This window comes from Podarcis pityusensis (assembly GCF_964106645.2).
Source record: "Podarcis pityusensis genome assembly, chromosome: Z".
NCBI classification, from domain to species: Eukaryota; Metazoa; Chordata; class Lepidosauria; order Squamata; family Lacertidae; genus Podarcis; species Podarcis pityusensis.
This window is the reverse complement of record NC_138044.1, coordinates 46,836,977-46,862,182: the sequence shown is the minus strand read 5'-3', so window position 1 is coordinate 46,862,182 and position 25,206 is coordinate 46,836,977. Positions and strand designations below refer to the sequence as shown.

The 25,206-nt window shown below is 45.5% G+C and overlaps 2 protein-coding genes across 4 annotated transcripts in view; one reads left to right on the top strand and one right to left on the bottom strand.

Moving 5' to 3' along the window:
* ARHGEF6 (Rac/Cdc42 guanine nucleotide exchange factor 6) overlaps window positions 1–25,206 on the bottom strand; it is a 373,875-nt gene that overhangs the window by 152,178 nt on the left and 196,491 nt on the right. The gene's annotated exons all lie outside the window — the stretch shown is intronic.
* The window catches only part of TAF1 (TATA-box binding protein associated factor 1), a 49,831-nt gene that overhangs the window by 14,478 nt on the left and 10,147 nt on the right, over window positions 1–25,206 (top strand). For 2 of the 3 annotated variants that reach the window (XM_080990711.1, XM_080990710.1), the window contains 22 exons: window positions 1,517–1,684; window positions 2,837–2,964; window positions 3,058–3,165; window positions 3,572–3,745; window positions 4,791–4,964; window positions 5,053–5,157; window positions 6,658–6,858; window positions 8,590–8,728; window positions 9,795–9,925; window positions 12,260–12,370; window positions 12,854–13,003; window positions 13,341–13,457; window positions 13,553–13,728; window positions 13,980–14,221; window positions 15,634–15,853; window positions 16,866–17,010; window positions 18,172–18,368; window positions 19,749–19,857; window positions 20,126–20,224; window positions 22,012–22,189; window positions 23,483–23,550; window positions 24,634–24,756. In XM_080990711.1, the coding sequence (XP_080846837.1) occupies window positions 1,517–1,684; window positions 2,837–2,964; window positions 3,058–3,165; window positions 3,572–3,745; window positions 4,791–4,964; window positions 5,053–5,157; window positions 6,658–6,858; window positions 8,590–8,728; window positions 9,795–9,925; window positions 12,260–12,370; window positions 12,854–13,003; window positions 13,341–13,457; window positions 13,553–13,728; window positions 13,980–14,221; window positions 15,634–15,853; window positions 16,866–17,010; window positions 18,172–18,368; window positions 19,749–19,857; window positions 20,126–20,224; window positions 22,012–22,189; window positions 23,483–23,550; window positions 24,634–24,756 (3,263 nt within the window). The remainder of the gene's footprint in view (window positions 1–1,516; window positions 1,685–2,836; window positions 2,965–3,057; window positions 3,166–3,571; window positions 3,746–4,790; window positions 4,965–5,052; window positions 5,158–6,657; window positions 6,859–8,589; window positions 8,729–9,794; window positions 9,926–12,259; window positions 12,371–12,853; window positions 13,004–13,340; window positions 13,458–13,552; window positions 13,729–13,979; window positions 14,222–15,633; window positions 15,854–16,865; window positions 17,011–18,171; window positions 18,369–19,748; window positions 19,858–20,125; window positions 20,225–22,011; window positions 22,190–23,482; window positions 23,551–24,633; window positions 24,757–25,206) is intronic. The other variant, XM_080990709.1, reaches the window with a different exon arrangement.

Here is a 25,206-nt window from a genome sequence, read left to right as displayed (position 1 = left end):
AATGTCTGATTTTATGTTTTCAATGAATTTTTTTTTGTGTGTGTGTGTTTTATGTGAATGGCTTAGAGCAGGGATGTCCAACTGGTCAATGGCGATTGACAGGTCAACCCCCGGTTGATATAAGTCAATTGTGGTTGATTGTGGGCTCATTTTCCTCCTCGGGTGGACATCCCTGGCTTAGAGGGTTTCGTTGTTGTTGATTATGCAGTATTTAAAGATATTGCCAAGTAAGTAGACAAGAAGCACACTGGCCCCTTTTTGGACCATGTGCCGCTGGACTTCGTTTGGCCCCCTCAACATCTTCTTGCATCTGTTGCCAGGACTGAACTGCAGTGGGTGCCTGCTCAGTTTGCCTCTCCCTCTGACACACAAAGCCCAGCATGTCGGGAGTGTTGGGCCTTGCTCAGCAAAGAGGAGCAGCTCCTCAAACAGTAGAGAGGAAAGAGGAGGCTTGTACCATGCAGTGGAGAGATGTTCTATGTTAGTCAGCAAAAGGGAACGGGCAATAATTACCTGGCAGGATCTAGGTCTGACATGTCAGCTTCAGCCCTGCCCACATTTCAAGCTTGAGGCCTATTCAGAGGAACAGCAGCAGATCTGTACTCAGTCAGTGACCATTGAAGAGTTGTTGAATCTGGGAGTCCCTGCCCCAGGACAAGAGATCCCAGCACCTGGGGTTCCTGGATGGCTCTTTGACCCCCCCACCCCAAAACAAATCTCCCCCAGGAGCACAGAATGCAATGAACCAGGCAGGATCTTCAGAGACACTGCCAAAGATGCTGGTTTAGCTGCAGAGGACACTATTGGGGTGGCTTTAAACAAGATTGGGCAAATCCATGTAGGCCTGTTAACCCTGATGGCCATCTTCTTCCTACATTGCTGGAGACAGTATGCTGCTGAATACCAGTTTCTGGAAACCATAGGAGGGGAGAGGTCTTGCTTGTGGGCTTCCCATTAGGGCATCTGGTTGGCCACTGAGTACAAGATGCTAGACTAATTGGGCTGTTGGCAGGACTTCTCATATATCGTTATGAGGTCTTGAGAGAGCAGTTCCTTGGAACGGAGGTGCTGAAATTCCAATGTACCTCAAGCATGTGGCAGTCAGTGGAGATATGGTCATTTGTATCCTTTGCGTTTCTGGAAATAAAATTGCTAGGGTGTTGAGGAACAAATGGAAGCAGGGCTGTAGTGATAAGGACCAATCACCTGAGTCATCACCACACACATGGCAAAAAACAAACAAACCCTCTCCCCGTATGCTGATAACTTGTGTTAAATGAGCAGCATCGATTCTATAATAAGCCTCTGTGTGGAAGGAAGCACCCTCCATTGACAATGTGCTCTTCTTCTTTGTCTTGCAAAATTCACACACTCTGCCCTTACATCTTCTGAGGGTCAAGTCTGTGCTTTGGAGAGGGTGGTCAGCATCATTTGGGTAGATAGGGGCAAGAGGAATTTGACAGGGTCCTAGTTCTCTGGAGATCTTTACAGGAGTGCTTTTGTTGTGTCGTTGCAGCAAATCAGAAAGAAGGCAAGCCATGGTACTCTATTTTCCCCATTGAGAACAGAGAGCTCATTTATGGCCGTTGGGAGGACAACATCATCTGGGACCATGAAGCAATGGAGAATGTCTTGACTCCATCGGTCATGACACTTGACTCAGACGATGAAAATCTAGTCCTGGGTTTGTTCACACAATCACCATGCTTTTCCTTTGACCTACTAGTGGTTGGAAACAAGAGATTTCTGGCTTTCTGGAGATCAGTGATTTTGCAGGGTTGGGTTGGGGAACATAGATGCAAAATTCAGGTGGACTGAGGAAATAATGATGATGATAATAATTTTATTATTTATTATTTTACCTTGCCCATCTGGCTGGCTTGCAGCATATATAAAAACATAGTAAAATGTCAAACATTAAAAACTTCCCAATACACAGCTGCCTTCAGATGTTTTCTAAAAGTTGTGTAGTTCTTTTTATATCTCCTTGCCATCTGACGGAGGGTGTTCCACAGGGAGGGCGCCACTACTTAGAAGGCCCTCTGCCTGGTTCCCTGTAACTTCGCTTTTTGCAGTGAGGGAACCACCAGAAGACCCTCTGATTAGGACCTCAGGGGCTGGGCGATGGGGGTGGAGATACTCCTTGAGGTATACTGGACTGAATGTTTTACTGAGCAATCTGCTGTTTACAACAGGTGAAGCTCTTCCTTTTTTTTTTTTTTTTTAAGCTCCCAGAAAATTCTCCTAACTGTCCTGACTTCTCCCAAGGGATTCTGGGAATTGTAGTTGCGTAAGGGGCCTGAGGATCTAATAGAACTCTGATTCCTTTGGAGGAGCCATTAGTTAACTCGTGTGTGTGTGTGTGTGTGTGTGTATACAAACACACACACACACACACACACACACACGCAATGTAGCAATGGGACTTAACCTGCAGAAGCAAGGAGTAAGGTGACCTGTCATGTAATAGATCCCATGGGGAGGGAATTGGATCATGGGCTCAGATTTGAAGGTCAGTTAAATCTCTTATTGTTTTAAGTTAAGATTGTATTTTAAAAATTAGTTGGCCCTTTTTTTTACATTTTAAAATATTTTTGCAGATTTTACAGAAGAGATAAAAATATCATCAGCTGGCATTAACAATAAGAATATTCAATCAATCCTAACTTAAAAGTATAGATTAATATAAGCAGTCCATGTCCAAATAGGTTTCTTAAAGAGGTTGCCAGTGAAGGGTCATGCATTCAGATGGACTTCCTTTGTGTAAGTGCTTTGGTGATGGGGATACCTACAGACAGACATTGAGAGTACACTTTTATTGTATGTTCTTTCCTAGAAATTCCTGAGGAGGAGGAGGACGAAGGGACGTTGAACACTCCTTCTGAAAATAAGAAAAAACCTTCTCAAAGGAATAGCCGGATTCTCCTGAGCAAGACAGGAGTTATTCAGGAGGAGCCTCAACAGGTTTGTGGAAGCGGCTCAGTTTGTTTCACATAAGGCTGATAAATGGAAGGGGGAAAAAATTCTGACTTCAACTTCCCTGTGTTGCAACTCTAGAATATGTCTGACCCAGAGGTGAAGGACCCCTGGAACCTTTCGAATGATGAATTTTACTATCCAAACAAGCATAGGCTTCATGGAACCTTTGGAGGCAACATCATCCAGGTTAAAACCAGTGGTATCATCTCTCTCTGTATGTGCATGCATGTTTAAATGTGCAAAAGTGCAGTCTCGTGCAGAATTCCAGCCTTCTGAGAACCATGTGCCTGTGGCAAAATGCTCAGCCTTGCATCTTCACAACAGGACAAGATTCTGTGTGCAGATACGATTGGTGAGCCAGCTTTCCATTGGATGCTTACAGAGCTTCTTCCCAAGGCTTAGGATGTGGCTTTGCATGGCATGTTCGTAGGGTGGACATATCCCTCAGCCCCTTCCCTTCTGTGACCCATGATTGCCCTTGTTCTGGGATGGGGACATGTTCCTTTGGCTGGCGGTAATGTACATCCAGACTTTTGTACATCCCGAGTGAAAGTTCATGCTTGGGTTGTGTTTTTTTTTTGCCTTGGTGCAGCACTCAATTCCTGCAATGCAGCTTCAACAGCCCTTCTTCCCCACCCACCTGGACCCCACAGAGCTCCGCCAGCTGCACCGGCCCCCCTTGAAGAAATACTCCGTCGGGGCCTTGTCACAGCCTGGCCCCCATCCAGTGCAGTCACTACAAAACCACATCGAGAAGAAAGCCAAGGTAAAGCCTCCATTTCCTGGTTCGGCTCTGATGCTTTGACAGCTATGCCCTCAACTCTTTCTCACCTTGGGGGCTCAGAGAGAAACTACCTGATGCTGTGTGTGTTTCTGTCTTCGTTTGGTCAGTTTATAATTTTTTAATATTAAAATCTTCATTGGTTTTATAACTTGACACAAAACCCAATTTATACACTTAACAATTCCACTTCCCGTCCTCCCATTCATGATGTCCCCCCTCCTGCAATTACCTGGTGCCTTTTATACAATACTTATTCTACTTTCACAGTTACAGATAGGTAGCCGTGTTGGTCTGCCATAGTCAAAATAAAAAAAATCCTTCCAGTAGCACCTTTAAGACCAACTAAGTTAGTTCTTGGTATGAGCTTTCGTGTGCAAGCACACTTCTTCAGATATCTGAAGAAGTGTGCTTGCACACGAAAGCTCATACCAAGAACTAACTTAGTTGGTCTTAAAGGTGCTACTGGAAGGATTTTTTTTATTTATTCTACTTTACATTTCTTTATTTTTTCATTCTTGCTACCCTTCTATTGCTTACACTTCAAGCCTGCTTGCAATTTTATTTGCCTATAATACTTTTTGAAAGAATTCCATTCTTCCATATACTATTCTCATTTTGGTCTCTTTGCCATCACTTTTGCTGTCTTCACATAGTCCATTAACTTCAAAATCCGCTCCTCTTTTATTGGAACCTTGCTGCCTTCCCACTTCTGTGCATACAGAACTCTGGCTGCTGCGGTCGCATACTTAAGCAACTTGGCCATCCTTTTTGGGATTTCTAATCCTATTACTCCTAATAAGAATGCTTCAGGCTTTTGGGGAACAGTGATTTTAAACTTTTTTTATTTCATTATGTATCATTTCCCAAAAGCCTGTTGCTTTATATATATATATATATATACACAAGTCCAGCACCTATAGAAAGATGTCCCACGTGTTGGCACTTCCGACCTTTGTCCGACGCTGTCTTATACATCTTTGCTATCTGCATTTGGTCTCTTTGTACTTTCAACTTGCTCTGCACCCAGATGAGAAGGAGTGCGCTGCAAGCCTCTGGTGGTGGGGAGATGTTCTTCATGCGCACTCCGCAAGACCTCTCAGGCAAGGATGGAGACCTTATCCTAGCGGAGTACAGTGAGGAGAACCCCCCCTTAATGATGCAGGTTGGCATGGCAACCAAGATCAAGAACTACTACAAGCGGGTGAGAGTGCTGTTGTTTGGCTGCAGGTGTTTGAGCTTCTGTAGCTTGAGGCTGCCCTTCTCACTAAAGCTGTATTTCCTTTTGGCAGAAGCCGGGTAAAGATTCAGGTCCCCCTGAGCAGCCATATGGGGAGACCACCTACTGCCAAACCTCCCCGTTCTTGGGTTCTCTTTACCCAGGCCAGCAACTCCAGGTGAGATGTCTGCCTTTCACAATGGGTGGGGTGGCAAGATTGAGTTTGTGTGTGTTCTTCAGAATTGTGTGACCTCCTTCCCAAACCCAAGAAGTGTTTGCCTGGTTTTTGGGAAGGAGGCTCGAGGGCTCTGGCAGGGTCCCAGAGCTACCACCTTCCCAAAGCCCAGTAAGCAAGGTGCCGGGCTTTGCAGAGGCGTGTCATAGCCCCGTATGAGTACTGTTGCTGAGCAAGCAAGGACTAGGAGTCTCTGGGGAAGACTTACCAGAAAGGAGAATCCACATATGAAGTCAGACAGTCCAGGGATCAGGGAAACCAGATGATTACAGAGCCCAGGTGGAGAGCAGGAAGCAGCAAGGTAAGGCCAGGCACCACAGACATTGTTTCCAGCATCTTACTGCTACTGGGAGCTCTATTTAAAAAGGCTGAAGACAGCTGATTCTCATCAGTGCCTTCTCTGTGTCCTTGAAGGCTGATCAGCTACAGGTGGAGTCATTCCACCTTCTCCTCCTCCAGGCTGCTGTTCAGCAGGCGAAACTGACTCCTGGCTCGTGACAAGAAGGCACAGGAGCTCTTGGGCACTGCCAGAGTCCTTGTGATGCCTTCCCTGCGACCCCAGCTGTGCAGGGGGGAAATAAATAAACGGAGAGTGGGTTTCCTCCACTTCCCATTTTTTCATTTCGCTCCCCGTACCTCTCCAAAGCCACAACCTCGTAAGTAAAATAAGCATAAGATGTGAGTCACCTGCATGGCTTCTGAAGATGTATAAAAGAAGGCAGGAATGCTTTCTGCCAAAACTCTCAGACACTTACAATAAAAGCTTGGACTTGGTCATTAGAGTTGCGGTGGAGAATTCTTCCATGGCTAGGGAGTCTGTACTCTGTGTGTGAGTGCTTCTCCCCAAGGTACCAGCAGAGGCCAGATACCTGGGAAGGTGGGGGGCGAACAACTTGTTCATGGCAGTCCCACCCATGGACAGCAATCCAGTACTCCCTCTGGCCCATGACTTCAGAGAATGCCACAGTGAACTGTGTGCAGGTAAGCAGCCAGTACTTTTGCTGTTTCTAATGTTTTGCACTTTGGTCACCTTTGGAAAATGGAAGGTGACTTGGTGTGTGGGTAGTGAGCTTGCACTGCTTGTACGCCTTTGATCTTGCTGTGTATCAACTGTCTCTTGGGTTTGATGGAGAATCCCAGTACAGTAAAACCTCATCCTGCATCCGCCTCTGCTTGCGTCCGCTTTGGCGAATGTCTGTGGCAAACCTGGAAGTACCGGAATGGGTTACTTCCAGGGTCGCCACTCGCGCAGAAGCGCTAAATCGCCCCATGTGCAGAGGTGGCATTTCGACGTGCAGATCCTCCAGAACAGATCCCACCCACAAAACGAGGTTTGACTGTATTTCTCAAGGACTAAAGCTGGTCTGTAAGGTCATGTTGGATTCCTTTTCTTTCCCTGACTCCTGTTGCAGTTGACCAAGGTAGCCCCTTTCCTTTTGACAGGCATTTGAAAACAATCTCTTCCGGGCTCCGATTTATCGTCACAAGATGCCGGAAACAGACTTCTTAGTTATCCGGGATCAGAATGGTTACCACATCCGGGATTTGCAGGATATATTTGTGGTTGGACAGCAATGTCCTCTCTTTGAAGTTCCTCAACCCAACTCCAAACGTGCCAAGACTCACATTCGAGACTTTCTCCAGGTTTGTCTTCTGTGGGTTACGCAAGTTATTAGCTCTGCAGTAAGCTCAGGGAAAATGGAGTGTTGTTGCAGCTGTGACATATGGGCCTGTGCAAGAGGGCAGACTGTTAAAAAGTTTTGTGTTCATATTTGAGCTCAAAAATGGATTGGTTCACGTTCACTAGTAACTTCAAAGTAATTGCCCTCTTTTGTAGTTTGGCTCACTTGCTTGAGACTATTGATTAATTTTTTAAAAAAATTGTTCTTTAGTATTTTCCAAAATAGCATACAATAAAACTTACCGTTGCGAAATGAAACAAGGTCATGCACAACTAAGACACTCCTTCCCTCCCCAATTCACATTGCAAGGTTGTTTTCCTCCTTCAAGAAGCTTAGCTGAAGGCACTGACAAATTTTCATTATCACAGAAACACAAGTGTCCTTCCAAAATAACCCCTGCCCTCTAGAAGGCCAGATGCTCCGCATGCTCATGTTTACAAAAGAAACAAATGGAAACCAACCAGAGTCAAATGCATCAGGATTAACTACTTGCCTTAAGAATCTATTAGTATGTTTCACTTTTTCAACCAGTGCTGTGTGCAACACAGTAATACCAAGTTTGCCATGACAGCTCTGACGTATCCCAGCATCAGGAAATCTCCATGCTGGCTTCTGTCAAGAGGAAAAAATCTTTGTTCAATATATTGGATGCAGTGCACGCAATATCTCGGATGCGGATTCACATGAGGCGGATGTGTCATCTGGTGTACTGAGCAGTTCTTGCCTAGGTTTGGGCTAGGGCAGTGCTGCCTATCAAGTATGTTCATTTCCCCTTCCCAGAATCACAGGCAAATAAAATAGGACAGAAAAAGCACTCTGGACAAGGCAACCTGATATGCATGTGACACACAGATCTTAGGCATTTGTTCACTAGGGCTCTTGCTGCCCAATGATCACCACCAGCTTCTCATTGTTGGGTTTGGTGGTATTGCACAGCTCAAGCTTCAAGTCTTCATGATACTCAAGTGCCCCCATTTCTTGCCAAGTGGATCTGTACTGAAGGCACAGACTCAGCTATGTGCAACGAGGGGGATGCCAGAAGCAGATTGAGCCACCTCCGCTGTTGCCTGAGGATGAGAGACAAAAGGGCTCTCATAACGGCTCCTGTTTTCATTTGAGCCCCATTGGTGCTTTTTTCCAGGCTCTGAATCTCCATTAGCTTGGTTGCTGTCCCAGGGGGCTGCCTGAAACCCCAAATGTCTCCCGGAAAGTTTTGTATGCTCCTCCCAAGGCTTGCTGATGATTACAATTTCTTACTTGCCCTTTACCCCAGGGTCCCAGGGCAGGTTACAGCAATCAAAACCCAATGTTAAAAACAGTTTGAAACAAAATTTCAGAAATAAGGTGAGTTGAGTCCTAAAAATATACAAGTGTCAAAGAGAGGTGAATCGAGCGTTCACCAAACTGTGCCAAATGCCCCTCTGTGGACAACTTAGGGGCTAACACAGAGAAGGCCCTATCCTGGAAACGCCCGCCCCCCCAGCTTCTGAAGGCAGTGGAACAACCAAGAGGCCTTCTGTGGGAAGGAGGTGGTCTTTCAGATATTTGAGGCCTGAATCATTTAGATCCCTCCTTAGAGGACTGAACGGCCCCCATTAAGAGGTCATTGGGCTTGGCTATGCACAGGTTCCCTTCTTGCCACACAATCGTAGCCCACTGGCATCTCAAGCTGTTCCTTTGGCTTTCTTGTTAGGCCTTCATATACCGCCTGTTCAGTAACAGAGACGAACCCCGGAGGATCCGCATGGAGGATATCAGGAACGCATTTCCTTTGGTCTCAGACACCAGAGTCCGGAAGCAGCTGAAGCCCTGTGCAGTCTATGAGCGCACACGTAAGCTTGTGCTCCCTTGCAATACCAGGCACTAGCCTTTCTGGGAAGCTCCACTTTGCTGAGGTGGTCACTGAGCATAGCCTTGTTTTCCTGGGGAGGGCCACTGCTTCTGCCTCCAGAAGCTCCCACGTTTCGCCTTTGCTATCTCTGCTTAAAAGGACCAGGCAACAAGTAACAGGAATGTCTCTGTTGCGGCTGAGACCTTGGGGAGCCGCTACCAGTTTGTCACCTCCGCCTTCAGGTTCCTAAGATCCTCAGAGCCCTAGGTAGGCTTCTGGCCTCACAGACTGACCGGTTGGGACCTTTAGGACGTGGAAATGCCTTTTTCATCACAGGAGCTCTTCTCTGCTTTTATTCCCAAGGCTTGCCTCCCTGTATCCATGCCTAATTGTCTATAGCATAGCGCTTCCCCACACCTGCACACATTCTTCTCTGATATCCCCTTATTGGCTTTACTAGCATGAGTGGGGTGCTCTGTGTATCTGTTTCCAGGGTCAAAGCAACATTTTAAAAAATGGCTGATCAGCAAGGGAGAAAAGCTTTTGGAAGCTGTTGAAAACTGTACCCCCCCCCCCCCCCCGTTTTAAGTATTAGGAGACAGATCTGAAAAAACGTTAAGATCAGATAAAATATAAAATGCAGTAAAGAATCTCAAACCTTGATAGAGAAACATATTTCACCACCCTGTGATTGCAAAAGTCTGGGTAGAATGTGTTTTGGGGTACTGAATCTGCATTTATTGATATTTTATTTCTTCCCGATATGTATATATTTGGTTTTCCACCTTGGCTGTGGGTTCTGGCATGTTGTCTACCTGCTTCTCCTGTTGCTCAGACTATAAGGGGAAGGGACAGTAGGCCAGAGACAGATTAAAACTCACATCAACATTCTAAGCACCTGCGTAGGCTTATCTAAACAAAAACGGTTTTAGCAGTGTAGTGCCTGGCGTCAAGAAACAGGAAGTTCCAAAGTATAGGACCTGCCACACTAAAAGAGCAGAGTTCTTACAAATGCAGATCAGGTATCATTCCTGGTATGACTCAGCGGGGACCTCTGCTTCTTTCAGAGATGTACTCAAACTGGTGGAAACTAAAGCCAGGTTTCAGACTGCCCACCGAAGAGGAGATAAGAGCAATGGTGTCTCCAGAGCAGTGCTGCGGCTATTACAGCATGATCTCTGCCGAACAGCATCTGAAGGTGAGCCTGTGTCTTTTGTGAATATCCTCAGTCCTTGTTGGTTGCCTTCACACTCTGCAAGATACTTGAGAACTGCAAGGACATCTTGCTTCTGCCAATCTCCACCAGCGGGAGAATTATAAAGGCAGAATGTAGGTTGCAAAACATGGCCAGCCACTGTGGCGTAGTGGTTAGAATGTTAGACCAGGACCTGGGAGGCCAGGGTTCAAGTCCCCACTCAGCCATGAAGCTCACTGGGTGACTTTGAGGCTGAAATATTTTGGCTGGCCCATCTACCTAACAGGGTTGTTGGGAGAATTAAATGAGGAAAGGGAGAACCTTGAGCTCCTTTTTTGGGAGGGAGGAGAAAGTGTGATATGAACGCAATAAGTTTAAATGCAAATAAATATACAGTCATACCTCGTGTTACGTTTGCTTCACGTTGTGGCTTTTCAGGTTACGAATGCGGCAAACTCGGAAGGGTTTAGTTCTGGGTTTGCTGCACACGCAGAAGCGATCTATGTGCTTCGCACATGCGCAGAAGCGATCTGGGCATTTCATGCATGTGCAGAAGCACTCTTATCGCGCTTCACGCCCGCGCAGTAGCAACACTCTACTTACGGACTTTTTGGGGTGCGAACGGCACCCCGAAACGGATCACGTTCGTAAGTAGAGGTACGACTGTATATAAATTTAATAAATAAATACATCATAAATATAAATCAATCTTTTGCTATCAATCAAAGAAATAGATGAGCCTGTGTCTTGCGTTGTGCATCCAGCAGTGTTTCTAGCTGCATTTGCCCTTTCGGTAAGTACCATAATAAGATTCTCTTAAACATCAGGTAGAAATGGTCCCTTCCTTTGTGAAATTGCCCTTTTGGTGATGGAATAGGAATGTCTGCCCTCCCCAACTCCTCCAGTTCATCAGGAGCCTCAAAAACAGTTCCTCATAGGATATGGGGCTTTCATTGGAATGCTTAGAATGTTAAAAATATGCTGACAGTGAGTTTTCTGGTTAGGCAGAGCTGTTGTTCTGGCCTAGGCATTCAAAATTAACATTAATTTTGTGGAGAGGCCTTAGTTCAGTGGAAGAAGCATCTGCTTTGCATACAGAATATCCCAGGTTCAATTTCCAGCATCTCCTGGAGAGCCGCTGCCAAGCAGTGTAGATACCAGTGAGCCAGATGGACTAGTGTATGACTGGCAGCTTTCTATGTAAGAGAGAAGTGGCCAGGCTGACTGTATTCTAGCCAGATCCAGTGTGTGCACTTCAAGGAAGCAGAAAGGCAGTATGCATTCGCTATGATTGAGGAGACTGGAGCCTCATCCATCTCCTTGTTAGGCTGGCAGTTTTTTAGATGGCTAGCACTTGACTTTCATCATAGCTGTGGAATAGCACTTTGAATAGCAGTCTTGTAAGGTCCTGTTGGATATTTCTAGACACTGCTTAGAGCAGTGTTTCTCAAACTTGGGTCTCCAGCTCTTGTTTGACTATGATGCACATTATCCCTTTCTAGTGGGACCAGTGGTCAGGAATGATGGGAGATGTAGTCCAACCACGGCTGGGGACCCAAGTTTTAGAACATCATCTGAGCAGTATCAACAAAGCCCCACTGCCCCTCTGGCTCACGAGGAGACTCTCCCCAGAGCAGAAAAGGATGTCCCCTTCAGACTCTGGGGAGGGTCTCCTCGCAAGCCACTAGGACTCTCCTGGGCGGACCCCACTTCCGGGTTCCCAGCAGAAGTGGGAAGACTGGCTTGCGTGTGGCTGCACACATGTAGATCGCATGCAAATAGGGAGTTGCCTGTACTCAATGTAATATAATTTTTAATACTTCTAAAGATGGGGAAAACATGGTTTATGAGAAGTTGCTTCACTCTCCTGGGCGCAAAGTAGAAATTAATTGTTCTGTAAAGTTTTGCTTCAAAGCGATGCTTTTGGTTACACAAAAATAAGGTAACCTTTGTATCAGGATCTGAGTGTAACACACCATTTCAGGTGACTCTTGTCAGATGTCTTACCTTACCTATTGCTCTAAGATGACTCCCTTGCCCCAGCTGAGGCATCCACTCAAGAGAAGGCAGGTCTTTGGGATTCTTTGGCTGCTGATTCTTTGGCTGCTAAAAACCTTGGGCAGACTTGCCATCCAGTGGGAACAGGGACAACGGGAAGGCAGTAGCCTGTGATGGGGAGATTGTTTCCTTGAGTATGTGGTCTCTTGAATACAAAGCTTGCTTTCTGTTATCACAGGTCCTGTGCTAACAGGGTGGCCCAAGGCCCCTCTGTGTGCCCCTGTTTGCATGGGCATGTCCCACGTGACTCAGAAAATTGCTTCCCAACTCTTTCCTCAGGATGCAGGTTATGGGATGAAATCCTTCATTGCTCAAGAAGAAAAAGAAGAGGAGGGAGAGCAGAAAGGAGGAGAAAAGGATGAAGAAAACAATCTGAAGATAGATGATGAGGTAGAACCAGCACTGCACAGTGGCTCACCAGGGAAGTGCCAGATATTCTCAACCATAACCTTAGATGGGGTAGTAATAATAATAATAATAATTGTAAGAATGTATTGTTTGTACCCTGAGTGGGTTTCACCAGCCACTCTGGGTGGCCTCCAGCATAATAAAAGCACAGCAAAACATCAAACATTAAAAACTTCCTGATACATGGCTGCCTTAAGATGTCTTCGGAAAGTTGTGTAGTTGTTTATCTGTTTGACATCTGTCAGGAGGCTGTTCCACAGGGTGGGCGCCACTACCGAGAAGGCCCTCTGCCTGGTTTCCTGAAACTTTACTTCTCACGGTAGGGGAATGGCCAGAAGGCCCTTGGAGCTGGACCTCAGTGTCCGGGCTAAACAATGGGGGTGGAGATGCTCCTTCCGGATAACCTCTTCCTTCATCTGCCAAACAGACCCAGTGTGTGACGGCTTTCTCCCATCCACCCCTTAGATACACTGTGCCCCCTGGAACACTACGCGAGCCTTTATTGCAGCTATGAATGGGAAATGTCTCTTGGACGTGACTGGAGTGGCAGACCCTACAGGATGTGGAGAAGGATTCTCCTATGTGAAGGTCCCACACAAGTCATCTCAGCGGAAAGTAAGTGGATGGCCCAGGCTAGGAAAGTTAGGAAAATGTGCCAGGCCAGCCATTGTTGTAGGCCAGCCTCTTAGGGGGCTGCCTCCTCCTCCTCCTGCTCCTGCTCCTCCTCCTCCTCCTCCTGCTGCTGCTCCTTCATTCTTACTCATTGGCAAGGAAAGGGGCAGAACAGCAGTTTCCTGCTAGACCCCCTGATTACCTCTGAGGGGCTTGCATAGGGTTAGGGAGGCTACTGGAGCTGAAGAGTTTCTCCCCAAGGCCCAGGCCTAGGAAGTGTGGGGAGGGAGACAAATGGGCAGGATACCAGAAGGAAGAAACCTGCTCTTCCTCCTCCAAGCAGGATGACAAGCTGCTCCAGAAGAAGACAGTGATTGGATCGGATGCAGATCTCCGGCGCCTGTCACTCAAAAGTGGCAAGCAGATGCTGCGACAGTTTGGAATTCCTGAAGAGGAGGTAAGCACGGGGTAGGGGCTGTTGCAGGAGCATGCCTTCATGCCCTGGACCTCCCTCGGCAGCCTCCTGCAGTCACCCAATCTCTCGTTCTGCAGATCAACAAGCTTTCCCGCTGGGAGATTGTTGATGTCGTGCGTGCGATAGCCACAAAGCAGGCTCGCTTTGATGAAGAATCGACAAACAAATTTGCCCGTGGTTCTCGCTTCTCTGCAGCAGAGCAGAAGGAGAGGTACAAGGAGAACTGCCAACGCATCTTTGACTTGCAGAACAAGTGAGTTCTTCTGCCAATGCTACGGGTAGTTGGTGTAGTCTGTACTAAGCTAGATGGACGCAGTGGTCCAACTCTACATAAGGCAGCGCTCGCTCTGTGTGTGTGTGTGTGTGTGTGTGTGTGTAGGAATTGGATGTAGCAGAGTCACTAGGGCTCAGTGGCATTTGTGTTTCCATCCTCCTGTTTGTGGCCCAAATGCTTCCATGGTGCAGACCTCAGAGATTGACCCTTGTGGTGGTTTTCTGCTGCAGAGTTCTGGCGTCCACTGACATCTTATCTACAGACACTGACAGTAGCTCTGCTGAGGACAGTGATGTTAAGGAGATGGGGAAGGAGGTTGAGAGCATGGTACAGGACAACAAGACCCATCGTCAGCTGTTGAGGGACAAGGAGGAGGAGGAACGGAAGGAGCTACAGAAGATGCTGATGGAGAAGAAAAGCATCAACCACAAGGAGAGGAGTGTGAAGAACCAGAAGGACGGAAAAGAGCTGTGTGAGTGCCTGGCAGGGGCAGGGAGGTCCCCAGACAGAGCACCCAGTTATGGTCTTAATGCAAAGGGGGGGGGGGCACCCGTCGCACTCCTGGTGGTGTTGGACTTCAGCTTCCATCAGGCTCAGCCAGCATGGACTATGGTGTGGGATGATAGGAGCTGTAGTCCTGGTGTGTGTGTCTGTGTGTATACAGATATAGACATAAACATAATTTATTATTTATCTTTAAGCAGGACTGTGGTTTTAATTTAATTTCTCTATATGGGCTCTTGGGTACCCTGTTAGGTAAAAGGAGCAGGTTTTTTTTCTTATAACATATATTTTATTAAATTTTCAAAAATTTCACATATATATTCCAATACATAATAATTTTTTCTCTTGTTTTGTCGACTTCCCTCCCTGTTTTTCATGGCTTTTTTTTATTTCTCCCTCTTGCTGCACAGAGGTGGTCTGCAATGGGCCTGGTGCCTAAAGAGTATGTCCTTCTCTCTATTTCCCAGGCATTTTATTATTAACTTTCTCTTTTAGTGCATGATGGTTTTTGTATAACTGATGTACTTGGGGAAGGAGGTGATGATTTAATTGTTGGGCATCTGTGTAGAATCATAATTTTATTGTGTTTAGTGCACCTAATTTTTCAAATTTCTTTGTATTTTCTTTACCCTTGTGGTGGTAAAGTGACAAAGAGAGAGAGAAAAAGAAAGAGGGAAAGAGAGAAAGAGAGAAAGAAAGAAAGATCAATTAATAATAACAGTGGCCATTGACAAGTGGCATAACTAGCAGGCAGGTCAGGAGAAGGATGAAACATTTCACAAAATGTGTTCATTTTCATTAAGAATGTTTATAAGTTGCCAACTCATTAAAAAATACACCATAGTAAAACAATAATAAAATAAAGAAAAAATGATCAACAATGAACCACATTAATGCTGTTCAAATCCTTGCCCAGAACATGGGTATTCACATGCAGCAAAATATCAGGGTTGTAGGTGTGCCTGTGTGATTTCAGGAGGAACAACGTTCCAAATTGCAAGCACTACTAGGAGAAGAGCCTTGTTTTGCAGAGAAATGAAACAAAGATAAGCATCGGATTATCATCAGGGCTTATTCAGATGGTGGCCGGCCTTGTGATGGTCCTTGACCATTTAGGCCTTGGAAATTACAGAGAAAGAGAAGCTGGAGAGTAGAACAGAAATGCGCATGAGAAGCTGGTGAAGAGGCTGCCTGGAATGCACATTGCCTAAAATTCTGCATGGTACAATGGTGGATGACTGTTCCTTTGTGTGCGCCCTCTCCCAAGGCTCCTGAACGCCTGCCTTTGCAGCTTGCCATAGGATCTTGGAGACTAGGCATTTTGTTTCTTGCCCAGGGAGTTCACTGCCTTTGACAACACAGCCATGCTTTCCCCTGCAGCCTCCACCCCTGGCAACCCAGGAAAGCCAAGCGATAGCAGTGGCATGGCTTCTGCGACCAGCCCTGGTCCTGCCACCACTTCCGCCCCCCGCTGCTTGAAAATCTTCCGCACTTTCCGCGATGAGGACGGGAAGGAGTACAAGAGATGCGAGACGGTCCGCAATCCATTGGTCATCGACGCCTACCTGAAGATAAGGAAAACCAAGGATGATGAGTTCATGTAAGGCAGAGCTTTCCAAACTGTCTGTCACGACACGTTAGGGGTCGGCTGTAGCGTGTAGGTGTGTTGCGCGAACACTCTCCACGCTCCTCCCGGGGCTGGAAAGGAGTTAGTTTAACCTCCGGTTTGCTAGTAAAACTGAACTGCTGTGTCACGAAATGATGCATGTCTAAAATGTATGTCACCAGCAGGAAAAATTTGGAAAGCTCTGATGTAAGGGCATCGCAGGGAGCCTGCTTTCCCTTAGGGGGTGTTATTGGCTTGTTTTCTTTTCTTGTTTTTATTATATATTTTGTGTTTTTAGCATGTATTTTTTTGCTGCGAACCACCCCGAGATCTATGGATGAAGGGTGCTATACAAATTGTATTATTATTATTATTATTATTATTATTATTATTATTTATTAACAGTATACAAATTATCATTATTATTATTAATTTGAGTAGAGTGGGAATCTCCTTGTGAAAGGAGAGGTGCAGAAGGCTGCAAATGCACAGTATGTTTATATTTTTATTGTGTGTGTTTTTTAAATTACACCCTGCCTTTCTGCCTCTTTCTATATGAAATTTAAAGCAAGCAGGCTAACAAACATATGAGCAGGATGCAGCAGGAAATAAAACACACAGCCAGCATATGGAGTCAGGCAGAGTAAATCAAATCAGGAAGCAGCCAATGCTGTAGTGCAGGGATGAGGAACCTGTGGCCCTCCAGATGTTGTTGGACTTCAGCTCCCATCAGCTCCAGTCAGTGTAGCCAGTGGCCAGGGATGATGAGGGATGTAGTTTAGAACATCTAGAGAGCCACTTGACTCCCAGTATGGTTTATGTTTATCTCAGTGCCTGAATATTTACTGGCTGGCCGTACCAATAGGCCAGGGATGGGAAAAATATATGGTCCTCTGAGTGTTGTTGGACTACAGCTCCCATCAGTGCTGGACAGCATAGTCAGTGGTCTGGGTTGATGGGAGTTGGAGTCCTTAACTGCCTTAACTGAAGACCTTTGTGTTTCCAGCCGGAGGTTTGCCATCTCAGAAAAGCAGCGTAAGAAGCTGCGGTGTGAAAAGCGCCAGATCCAGTTGAAGTTGATGCGGCTTAAACGAAAGAAAGAGAAGGAGCAGCAGAAGGCTCCTCCCAAGAAGAAGCTCAGGTTGGAGAAGGTAAGCAGGCTTTCTTGAAAGCTTCAGCTGCTTCTGACTCCTTTTCTTGCAGTGTTATTATAAATAAAGAAGTAATGGTCTTGTATCTGTGAAGAGACATATGCCAGTGTGCTGCGCAGCACCTCAGAAACCAAAGCAGAGGGCTTTACTTGCTCTTCCCCCAAGTCTAGTGGAAGGAGTCATGCAGCCCAGCTAATGGAGCTTTCTTTTTTGAAACAGATTTTGATGAATCCAGATTGCATTGCAGCAAAATCCAGATAGAAAAAGCAAAACAAAACCCAGAGGGGTAGCCATGAAGTGGAAATACTTAAAGAGTCCCATGGCACCTTAAAGGCTAACACAGTTTACTAAGGAATAAGCTTTCCTGGACTCAAGCCCCCTTTGTCAGATGCATGAAGCAAAAGTTAGATGATGTACAAAGAAGAAAATTTAACATATGCTTCAGCTCCAATTACCACTGACTAATTTTTGTCATGGAGAGGAAACCTTAACTTTTAACATTTCAGATATCTCATTCAGCCCACATTTTACCAGCTTCCTTGCGAGAATACAGTGGTACCTCGGGTTAAGAACTTCTGGAGGTCCATTCTTAACCTGAAACTATTCTTAACCTGAGGTACCAATTTAGCTAATGGGGCCTTCCACTGCCACCGTGCCACCACTGCACGATTTTTGTTCTCATCCTGAAGTAAAGTTCTTAACCCGAGGTACTATTTCTGGGTTAGCGGAGTCTGTAACCTGAAGCGTCTATAACCCGAGATACCACTGTACCTTGGGGGGGCTTTGTCAAAAGCCTTACTGAAATCAAGATACACTATGTCCACAGCATTTCCCTGATCCACCAAGTTTGTAATTCCATTTAAAAAAAAAATTGGATTCATCGGCGCACCCTGGGTGGGTATGTGCATGGGTTGAGACTTTATTTTCAAAATGTGCAAACAGCCTTTCAGCTTAAAGGTACACACAGCAGGGGAGCGCTTGGGAACAAGTCCAGCACTTTTTCACAAGCTCCCACCCCACCCCACCCCACCTTGGTTTTGTTGCTGCCTTCAGCTAGTGCTGGTGTTACAGTTGATGGGAGCACTGCCTATCCCTCGATAACTCTGCTTTTGTGCTTCTGAAGTAGCCTGCAACCATTCATTCCTTTGCTTTTGCTTGCAGATTACGTGTAGTGCTTGCGGTACCGGTGGGCACATGAAGAACAACAAAATCTGCCCAGCCAAAGTGCCCTCCAAGCCTGTTGCCATGACAGTGGAGCAGGAGGAGGAGCTGGAGAAGACCATCATTCCCACCAATGACAGTGAGCTGATCAAAGTGGAGGGAACCAAGATTGTCTTAGGGAAGCAACTCGTTAAGAGGTAAGGGCCGTGTTTGGCACCATCTCACAGATAGAGGTGCAGGGGTCCTGCCTGGGCTATGAACATCATAAGAGCCTACTGGCTGACGCCCATCACAGTCTAGTCCAGAATCCTGTTCTCACAGTGGGCACCCAGATGACTGTGGGAAACCTTCAATAGGGACCTGAGCACAAAAGCACTCTTTCTCCGGTGGTGTCCAGCAACTGGTATTCAGAAACGTTGCTGCCATTGACAGCATTGCCTTTCCTGCATTTGTCCACTTTTAAAGCCATCCAAGATGGTGGCCATCCTCCTGTGGGAGTGAGTTCCACATGAAGAAGTATTATTTTTAATCCGTCTTGGATCTCCAAACATTCAAATGTCATTGGACGTCCACAAGTTCTAGTGTTATGAGAGAGAGAGAAACTTTCCCAAACACTTTTCCCATTCCATGCATAATGCTATAAACTTACATCATGTGATCTCTTGCTCACTTTCCTCTAAATTAAGAAGTCCAGAACAAGGTGGAAGAGTTGAAATCCCTTCCTGTGGACGTGTGGAAGTCATCCACATGTGGCAGTGGGTGAACACCTTGTCATTGCTCGGGCCAGACAGGGCCACGTATTCCAAAACGGAGAGAAAATCCAGCACCTGTATTAACTGATTGTCTTCTGGATGACTCCCACACATATCTGGTAGTAAGTGCCCAGTACTCCAGTCTTTCTCACAGACTGGCATAGGTCTGTGCAGGACTACCTTTGAAGGTGACTCAGAAACCACAACTAATCAGAATGCAGCAGTAGATTGGTGACTGGGAGTGGCTGCCGGGACCATGTAACACCAGTCCTAAACAATCTATACTGACTCCCAGTACATTTCTGAGCACAATTCAAAGTGTTGGTGCTGACCTTTAAAGCCCTAAAGGTATACAGGCCTCGACCCTGTATACCTGAAGGGGCATCTCTATCCCCATCGTCAGCTCTGACACTGAGGTCCAGCTTTGAGGGTCTTCTGCTGGTTCCCTCACTACAAGAAGGGAACCATTCTTGACAGTGGTGCCCACCCTGTGGAATGCCCTCCCACCAGGTGTCAAGGAGATAAAGAACGACACAATACCATTTACTATTATCCACAGGAGCAGCAACTGTCTGGTGTACAGTGTAGGACAGGTAGTACTACTGAATCTAAATGAAGCAGCAGGCTGCTGTGTGGGCTGATGGGGTTAAAGTTCTTCAACTTACAGCTCCAGTTACCCCAGACTAGACCCAATAAAAGAGTAAATGGGCTTCATATTGTGCTCTTTATGGTTTAATCAGTCCCTCCCAGAGGGGCAGCTGGGCCCACTGGAGGGAGAGGTGGTGGAAACTGCAGGGTGTTTCTCCTCCCTCTCTCTCCTTGCAGCGCGAATGAAGTTCGCAAGAAGTCTTTAGTCCTGAAGTTCACAAAAGGACAGCTTCTGCAAAAGAAGGAACAGGGCTCTGGAACCATGGCTAGTAGTAGCTACTTAAACGTGAGTCCTTGTGTTGCTTTCATTGCTCCCACCCCACCCCTTGTCCTTGCCCACTATCCATCTTGGAAATGGTGGCAACAGCAAGTGCTTATTCTAAGCCTCAGCCAGGGCTGGTTCACTGTAGACCAGGAACAGCCAAAGGGCAACTCCTCCCCAAAAAAGTAGAGACCAATTAGATGCTTTGAGGTGCCCTTTGTCAAGATTCCCAAAAGTCCATCATACGTAAACTTTGGAAGTGCCTTTAACGTCCCACTTCTCTCTCTTTCAGCAGCCTCAGAAGTCCAGCCACCAGGGGAGCACAGCCCCCATAGAGATACTGTCTTATATCCTGGAAGGCATTATCAACGAAATGGAAGAACTTCCAAATGTAAGACCTTTTCACCTGTGAGGTTTGATTTTGCCTCTTCTGGCTCTATGTCATTTGCAAAGACAAGGGGGCATTATCCTGTCCATATATCAGGAGAGCTAGTTCCTTGAGAAATTCTTGTCTCATATCAGCATTGAGCATTTGAGGGCAATCTTTCTGCTATTTCGAGGATGTTGCCTCTCCACCTCCTGCCAAACTCTACTCCATGAGTTGTGGGCTCAGTCTTCGACAGCTCACATTCTGTTTAGTGGGGTGTATGAAAAGTGCTGTGTATCAGAATCATACATCAAAATACATCAAAATTATTGGTGTCAGCAGCTTTCAAAGGGGATCAGAAAAATTCTCATGGAGGAAAAGGGAGAGAGGTCAGTCAGTGGCTGCAAATCAGGCCAGAAGAGAAGCCCAGCCCAGGGAGCTAGGGCCATCAGCCCCGAAAACTGGCCTGATGATATTTTGTGCCATTTGTTGGTGTTAACTGCATTCATATTTTAAACCCTGGACCGCCTTGGATGCCTTGGCAAAAAGGTGGTGTATAAATGCAATAATAATAATTAAAGAAGAGGTGGTTAAGTCTACCTCTGGACGCCAGTTGCCTTCCTGGCTGAGCATAGGGGGAAACATAATGCTTTATATCCTGCCTTCTTGCAGCAATGACATCACAGTCGCCTAAAAAGATGGGACCTACCTTTGGCCCGGTCCAGTGCGGCTGCTCCTGCAATCTTGAAATAGTGAAATGACTGTTAAGAAATGATGAGGAACAGTTGAAGGAGCTGTTGGAAAACACCCTGGGGTCACCTGCAAACCCCCGGAACTCCGAGCATCCTCCAGTGTGCGCAGCACTGGAGGAAAAGGCCTCTCCCTTCCTCTCCAGGGCGCTCAATGACATAGATCAGCTTGATATATGCACACTAATCTTCTGGCATAACACAACGAGAAGAGTGAGACATTGTAGATCTAAGCTACTATTTATTTACATACTATATACAGACTACAATATAATGGCGACCATTCTCTTCAGCTCCGAGAGAACAACCAAAATAATAATAATAATTATTTTTATTTTTATTTATACCCCGCCCTCCCCAGCCAAAGCCAGGCTCAGAGCGGCTTACAAGCAATAATAAAAACAAGTTGAATGATTACAACTTAAAAACAACATTAAAATACAACATTAAAATGTTGAAACATTAAAATATTAATTGTGAAAGTACATTACAAAGTACATACAACGGAAGAGAGGTCAGGCTGTCTTCTGTTTCCACAGTCTTCTCAGACAGGCGTGTGATTTACACCAGTCACATTTTGCAGCATCGGCTGAATGAAATACTAACAGGAGTTGGGCATGTTTAGCCTGGAAAAGAGGAGACTGAGAGGAGATATCTGAAGGGCTGTCACATGGAGGAGGGTGCAAGCTTGTTTTCTCTTGCTCTGGAAGGCAAGGCTTGAACCAATGGCTTCAAGTTGCAGGAAAGGAGATTCTGACTAAACATACCAGAAGACTTTCTGACAGTCAAGAGCTACTTGACAGTGGAACAGACTCCCTCGAGAGGTTGTGGACTCCCCTTCCTTGGAATGGCTCCAGTGGCCCTTTTGAGGGAGACGGGTTTCATTATCTGCCCTCTCTCCTTGGCAGGTGAACAAAGCAATGGCTTTATCTGGGTTTGTTTGTTTGTCTTAAAAAAATGTTTTTTTCATGTTGTTGTATCCGTCCCTGGTAACTTAAGGGAGGGTGGTATATTAAGAAATAAAAGGGATGCTCACATTCCTTCCCGGTTTACCTCTGCCAGACATGTTACTTCCATAAGCCTGTTAGCAGGAGGGGTGTCAGAAATTATCGCAAGATCATCGGCCGACCAATGGACCTGTACACCCTGCGCCAGAATGTCCGTAAGCAATCTTACAAATCGAGCAAAGAATTCCGAGAGCACCTGGAGCTGATTGTGAAGAACAGTGCCACGTTCAATGGTGAGAGTTAATTTTCTTTCTTTCTTTCTTTCTTTCTTTCTTTCTTTCTTTCTGAACTGTTTCTCTTCTGCTCTTTCTTCCCTCCTTGTGCAAAGTGTCCCAGCCTCAAAAAACAGGTTACGGCAACTGGGGCAGTGACCTGGTGCTCTTTCTGAGGATGTTCAGGGAAGAGGAGGAATGGGCTAGGCAAAGGGCAGCTTTTAAGTATTGATCTTTTTAAAAAAACAAAACCTCCAATATTTTATTTTTCATTTTACAATGTTTCTAACAAAAAAAGTTAAATATAAACAAAAATCAACGTTTTCTTCAACTTCCCTCCCCTCCTCTCTACTGTTCCTTATTTCATGTCACAGACTTACTGCATAACCAATTCCAACCAATTTATAAATTTTATCTTTTTCCTCTCTATAAGTTATTTTTTACTGCTCGTGTTTACATCAATCCTGCTGAAGTTTTTAATTGTTTACAATTTGTCTTCATATATTCAACAATCTACTCCCATTCTGTTAAAAAAAAGGTCTCTCATCTTGATCTTTTATTCTTCCAGTAAGTTTCGCCATCTCTGCATAGCTCTGTAAGGCTACCTTGTGCTGGGGAATTTCCTTCTGATGCTCACCTACTTTACACTGTGACCTACTTTCTTCTTTAAACCCTCTGGTGATGGTCCTGTCTTCACTAGGTGTCCAATTATTTCTCTGACGGATGGCCTTATATATTTGTAAGTTGCCTGCATGCTCCTCTTTGTAATTTCCTGGTTTCCTTTGCTCTCAGTGTGACTGCTTCTCTTTCCCTTGTCTGATTTCTCAACTGGACCTGCTAAGAAAAAACCTCATCTATCTTGAGTGATTTCAGTTAGAACTAGTCCTTCTGGACTACCAAGGAAGAGTTGTGATACCTGCTCCTTTCCCCCGGGGCCATGATCTCCCAGCAGCTTGGGGACAGTGGGAATGGAGCAAAATAAAAGCACTTGCTTTGCTGGCTGCTTCTCTATTATCGTCACACCGTGGAGCAGCCTTTGCCAATCTGATGCCCATCAGATAGTTTGGACTGCAACTTCAGTGTGACTTTGTTGACTTGGGCTGATGGGAATTTTGGTCTAAAACATCTGGAGGACACCAGTTGGATGTAAAATCAAGTGTGTGCTCTCTGAGACTTCTGATGAGTCTCCAGGTTAGCTCTCCATACCACTGGGGAACAGGACCAACTTAACCACATGTAATCTTAAATGTGTAACTTGCCTTTTGTTCACAACAACACCATCGCACAATAAAGGTTTCTGCTGTGTGTTTGCAGGGCCAGAGCACAAGTTGACTCAGATTGCTCAGTCAATGCTGGACTTCGGTGATCAAAAATTGAAAGAGGCAAGTCAGATTGTGGAGGGAGGGGTTGCTTGTGGCTTGGAGGTCAGGGCGTTGCTTAGGGTACTTTTAGGGCTGAGTTATTTGCATAAACAGTTTGGTGATTCTGGACTGAAGGGAGATCTCTCTTGAAAGGACTAAAGGCAGCCAGAGTGGTTTGTTGGATGCTTGCATTAGGAGCTGAGCATAGGACCTGCTCTCTTGATTTAATAGTTTTTAGTGGTAGAGTTCGAATGGTGACTTTACTATCCAATACTAATTTTGGTTTCTGGATTTTAACTGAAAGTTACTGAATTTGAAAGTGCAGCATAGATTTCCAAACAGATTGTGAATGTTGTATTAGCTGTGGGTGAGAAAGATTCCATGGTCATTATCTAATTAAACAAAACTTATTGCTGGAAGGACAGAATCAGAATCAGAATCAGAATCACACACAAAATATGAACACACACAACAAAATTTTTGGTTGTTGAAAAAAAAAATTCTCCAAATTTATTTAATGGTAAAACATGATCTTGTTTGTCTACAGCTTATTTTAACTATAAAAATTTTTAAAACTGGAATGTAGTGCTTTTTAATAATAGTGGTATTAGTGAAAATTTAAAAAGACAGTTCCAGGTAACTGAGAGAATGTGAACAATAAGCTTCTTTTATGGGTCATGTTGCATGTGAGAAAACCAGCCCAAATTGCTGGAGATTTTGAGTTGTAGCTGACTTTCCTTATGAATAAAGATGGGACATGTGTGAATGCCTTCTGTTTTAAAACCTGAACTACTGGTAATTGGATAGGAACAGAAGATGTTGAAATATATTTTTGAAATTACATAAGCAATAAAAATACAGTAGGCACATAGAAAACCACCCCATACTGAGTCAGGCCATTGTTCCATCTTAACTCATTTAGCTCTCCAGGGTATCGGGTAGGAAACATTCACAGCTCTACCTGGAAATTGCAAGGATTGAACCCAGGACCTTCTGCATGCAGAGGAGGTGCTCTGCCATTGAGCAGTGTTCAGCAAAATGTGGGTTGCTATAAAGGAGTTGCTCTGGAGCTGAGTGTGTTTCTGTACCTTGGTGTCCTTTCAGAAGGAAGATAAACTGGCTCGTTTGGAAAAGGCAGTTAATCGCCTTCTGGATGATGTTCATCAAGCGACCTTCTCCTATATTCTGGACAAGATTGTATCCCAGAAGATAAAGGCTGTTCCTCATGTATGTCTGCCCTTAGCATTTGGTGGTGATGGAAAAGAGCTTGTGGAAAAGGGGACTGTCACAGTAGCCTTGTGCTTGGAGGATAAAGCTATCAGTGACTTCTAGCCACAATGACTATGTTCTACCTCTACTTCTAAATACCATTTGCTGGGAATCACAAGTGGGGATAGTTTCTGTTACACTCATGTCTTCCTTTTGGGCTTTCCACTGGCCTCCACTTGGCTGCTGTGCAAGCAGGATGGTGGGACTACAGTGGTACCTCGGGTTAAGAACTTAATTAGTTCTGGAGGTCCATTCTTAACCTAAAACCGTTCTTAACCTGAGGTACCACTGTAGCTAATGGGGCCTCCCGCCTCCGCTGTGTGATTTCTGTTCTCATCCTGAAGCAAAGTTCTTAACCCGAGGTACTACTTCCGGGTTAGTGGAGTCTGTAACCTGAAGCGTCTGTAA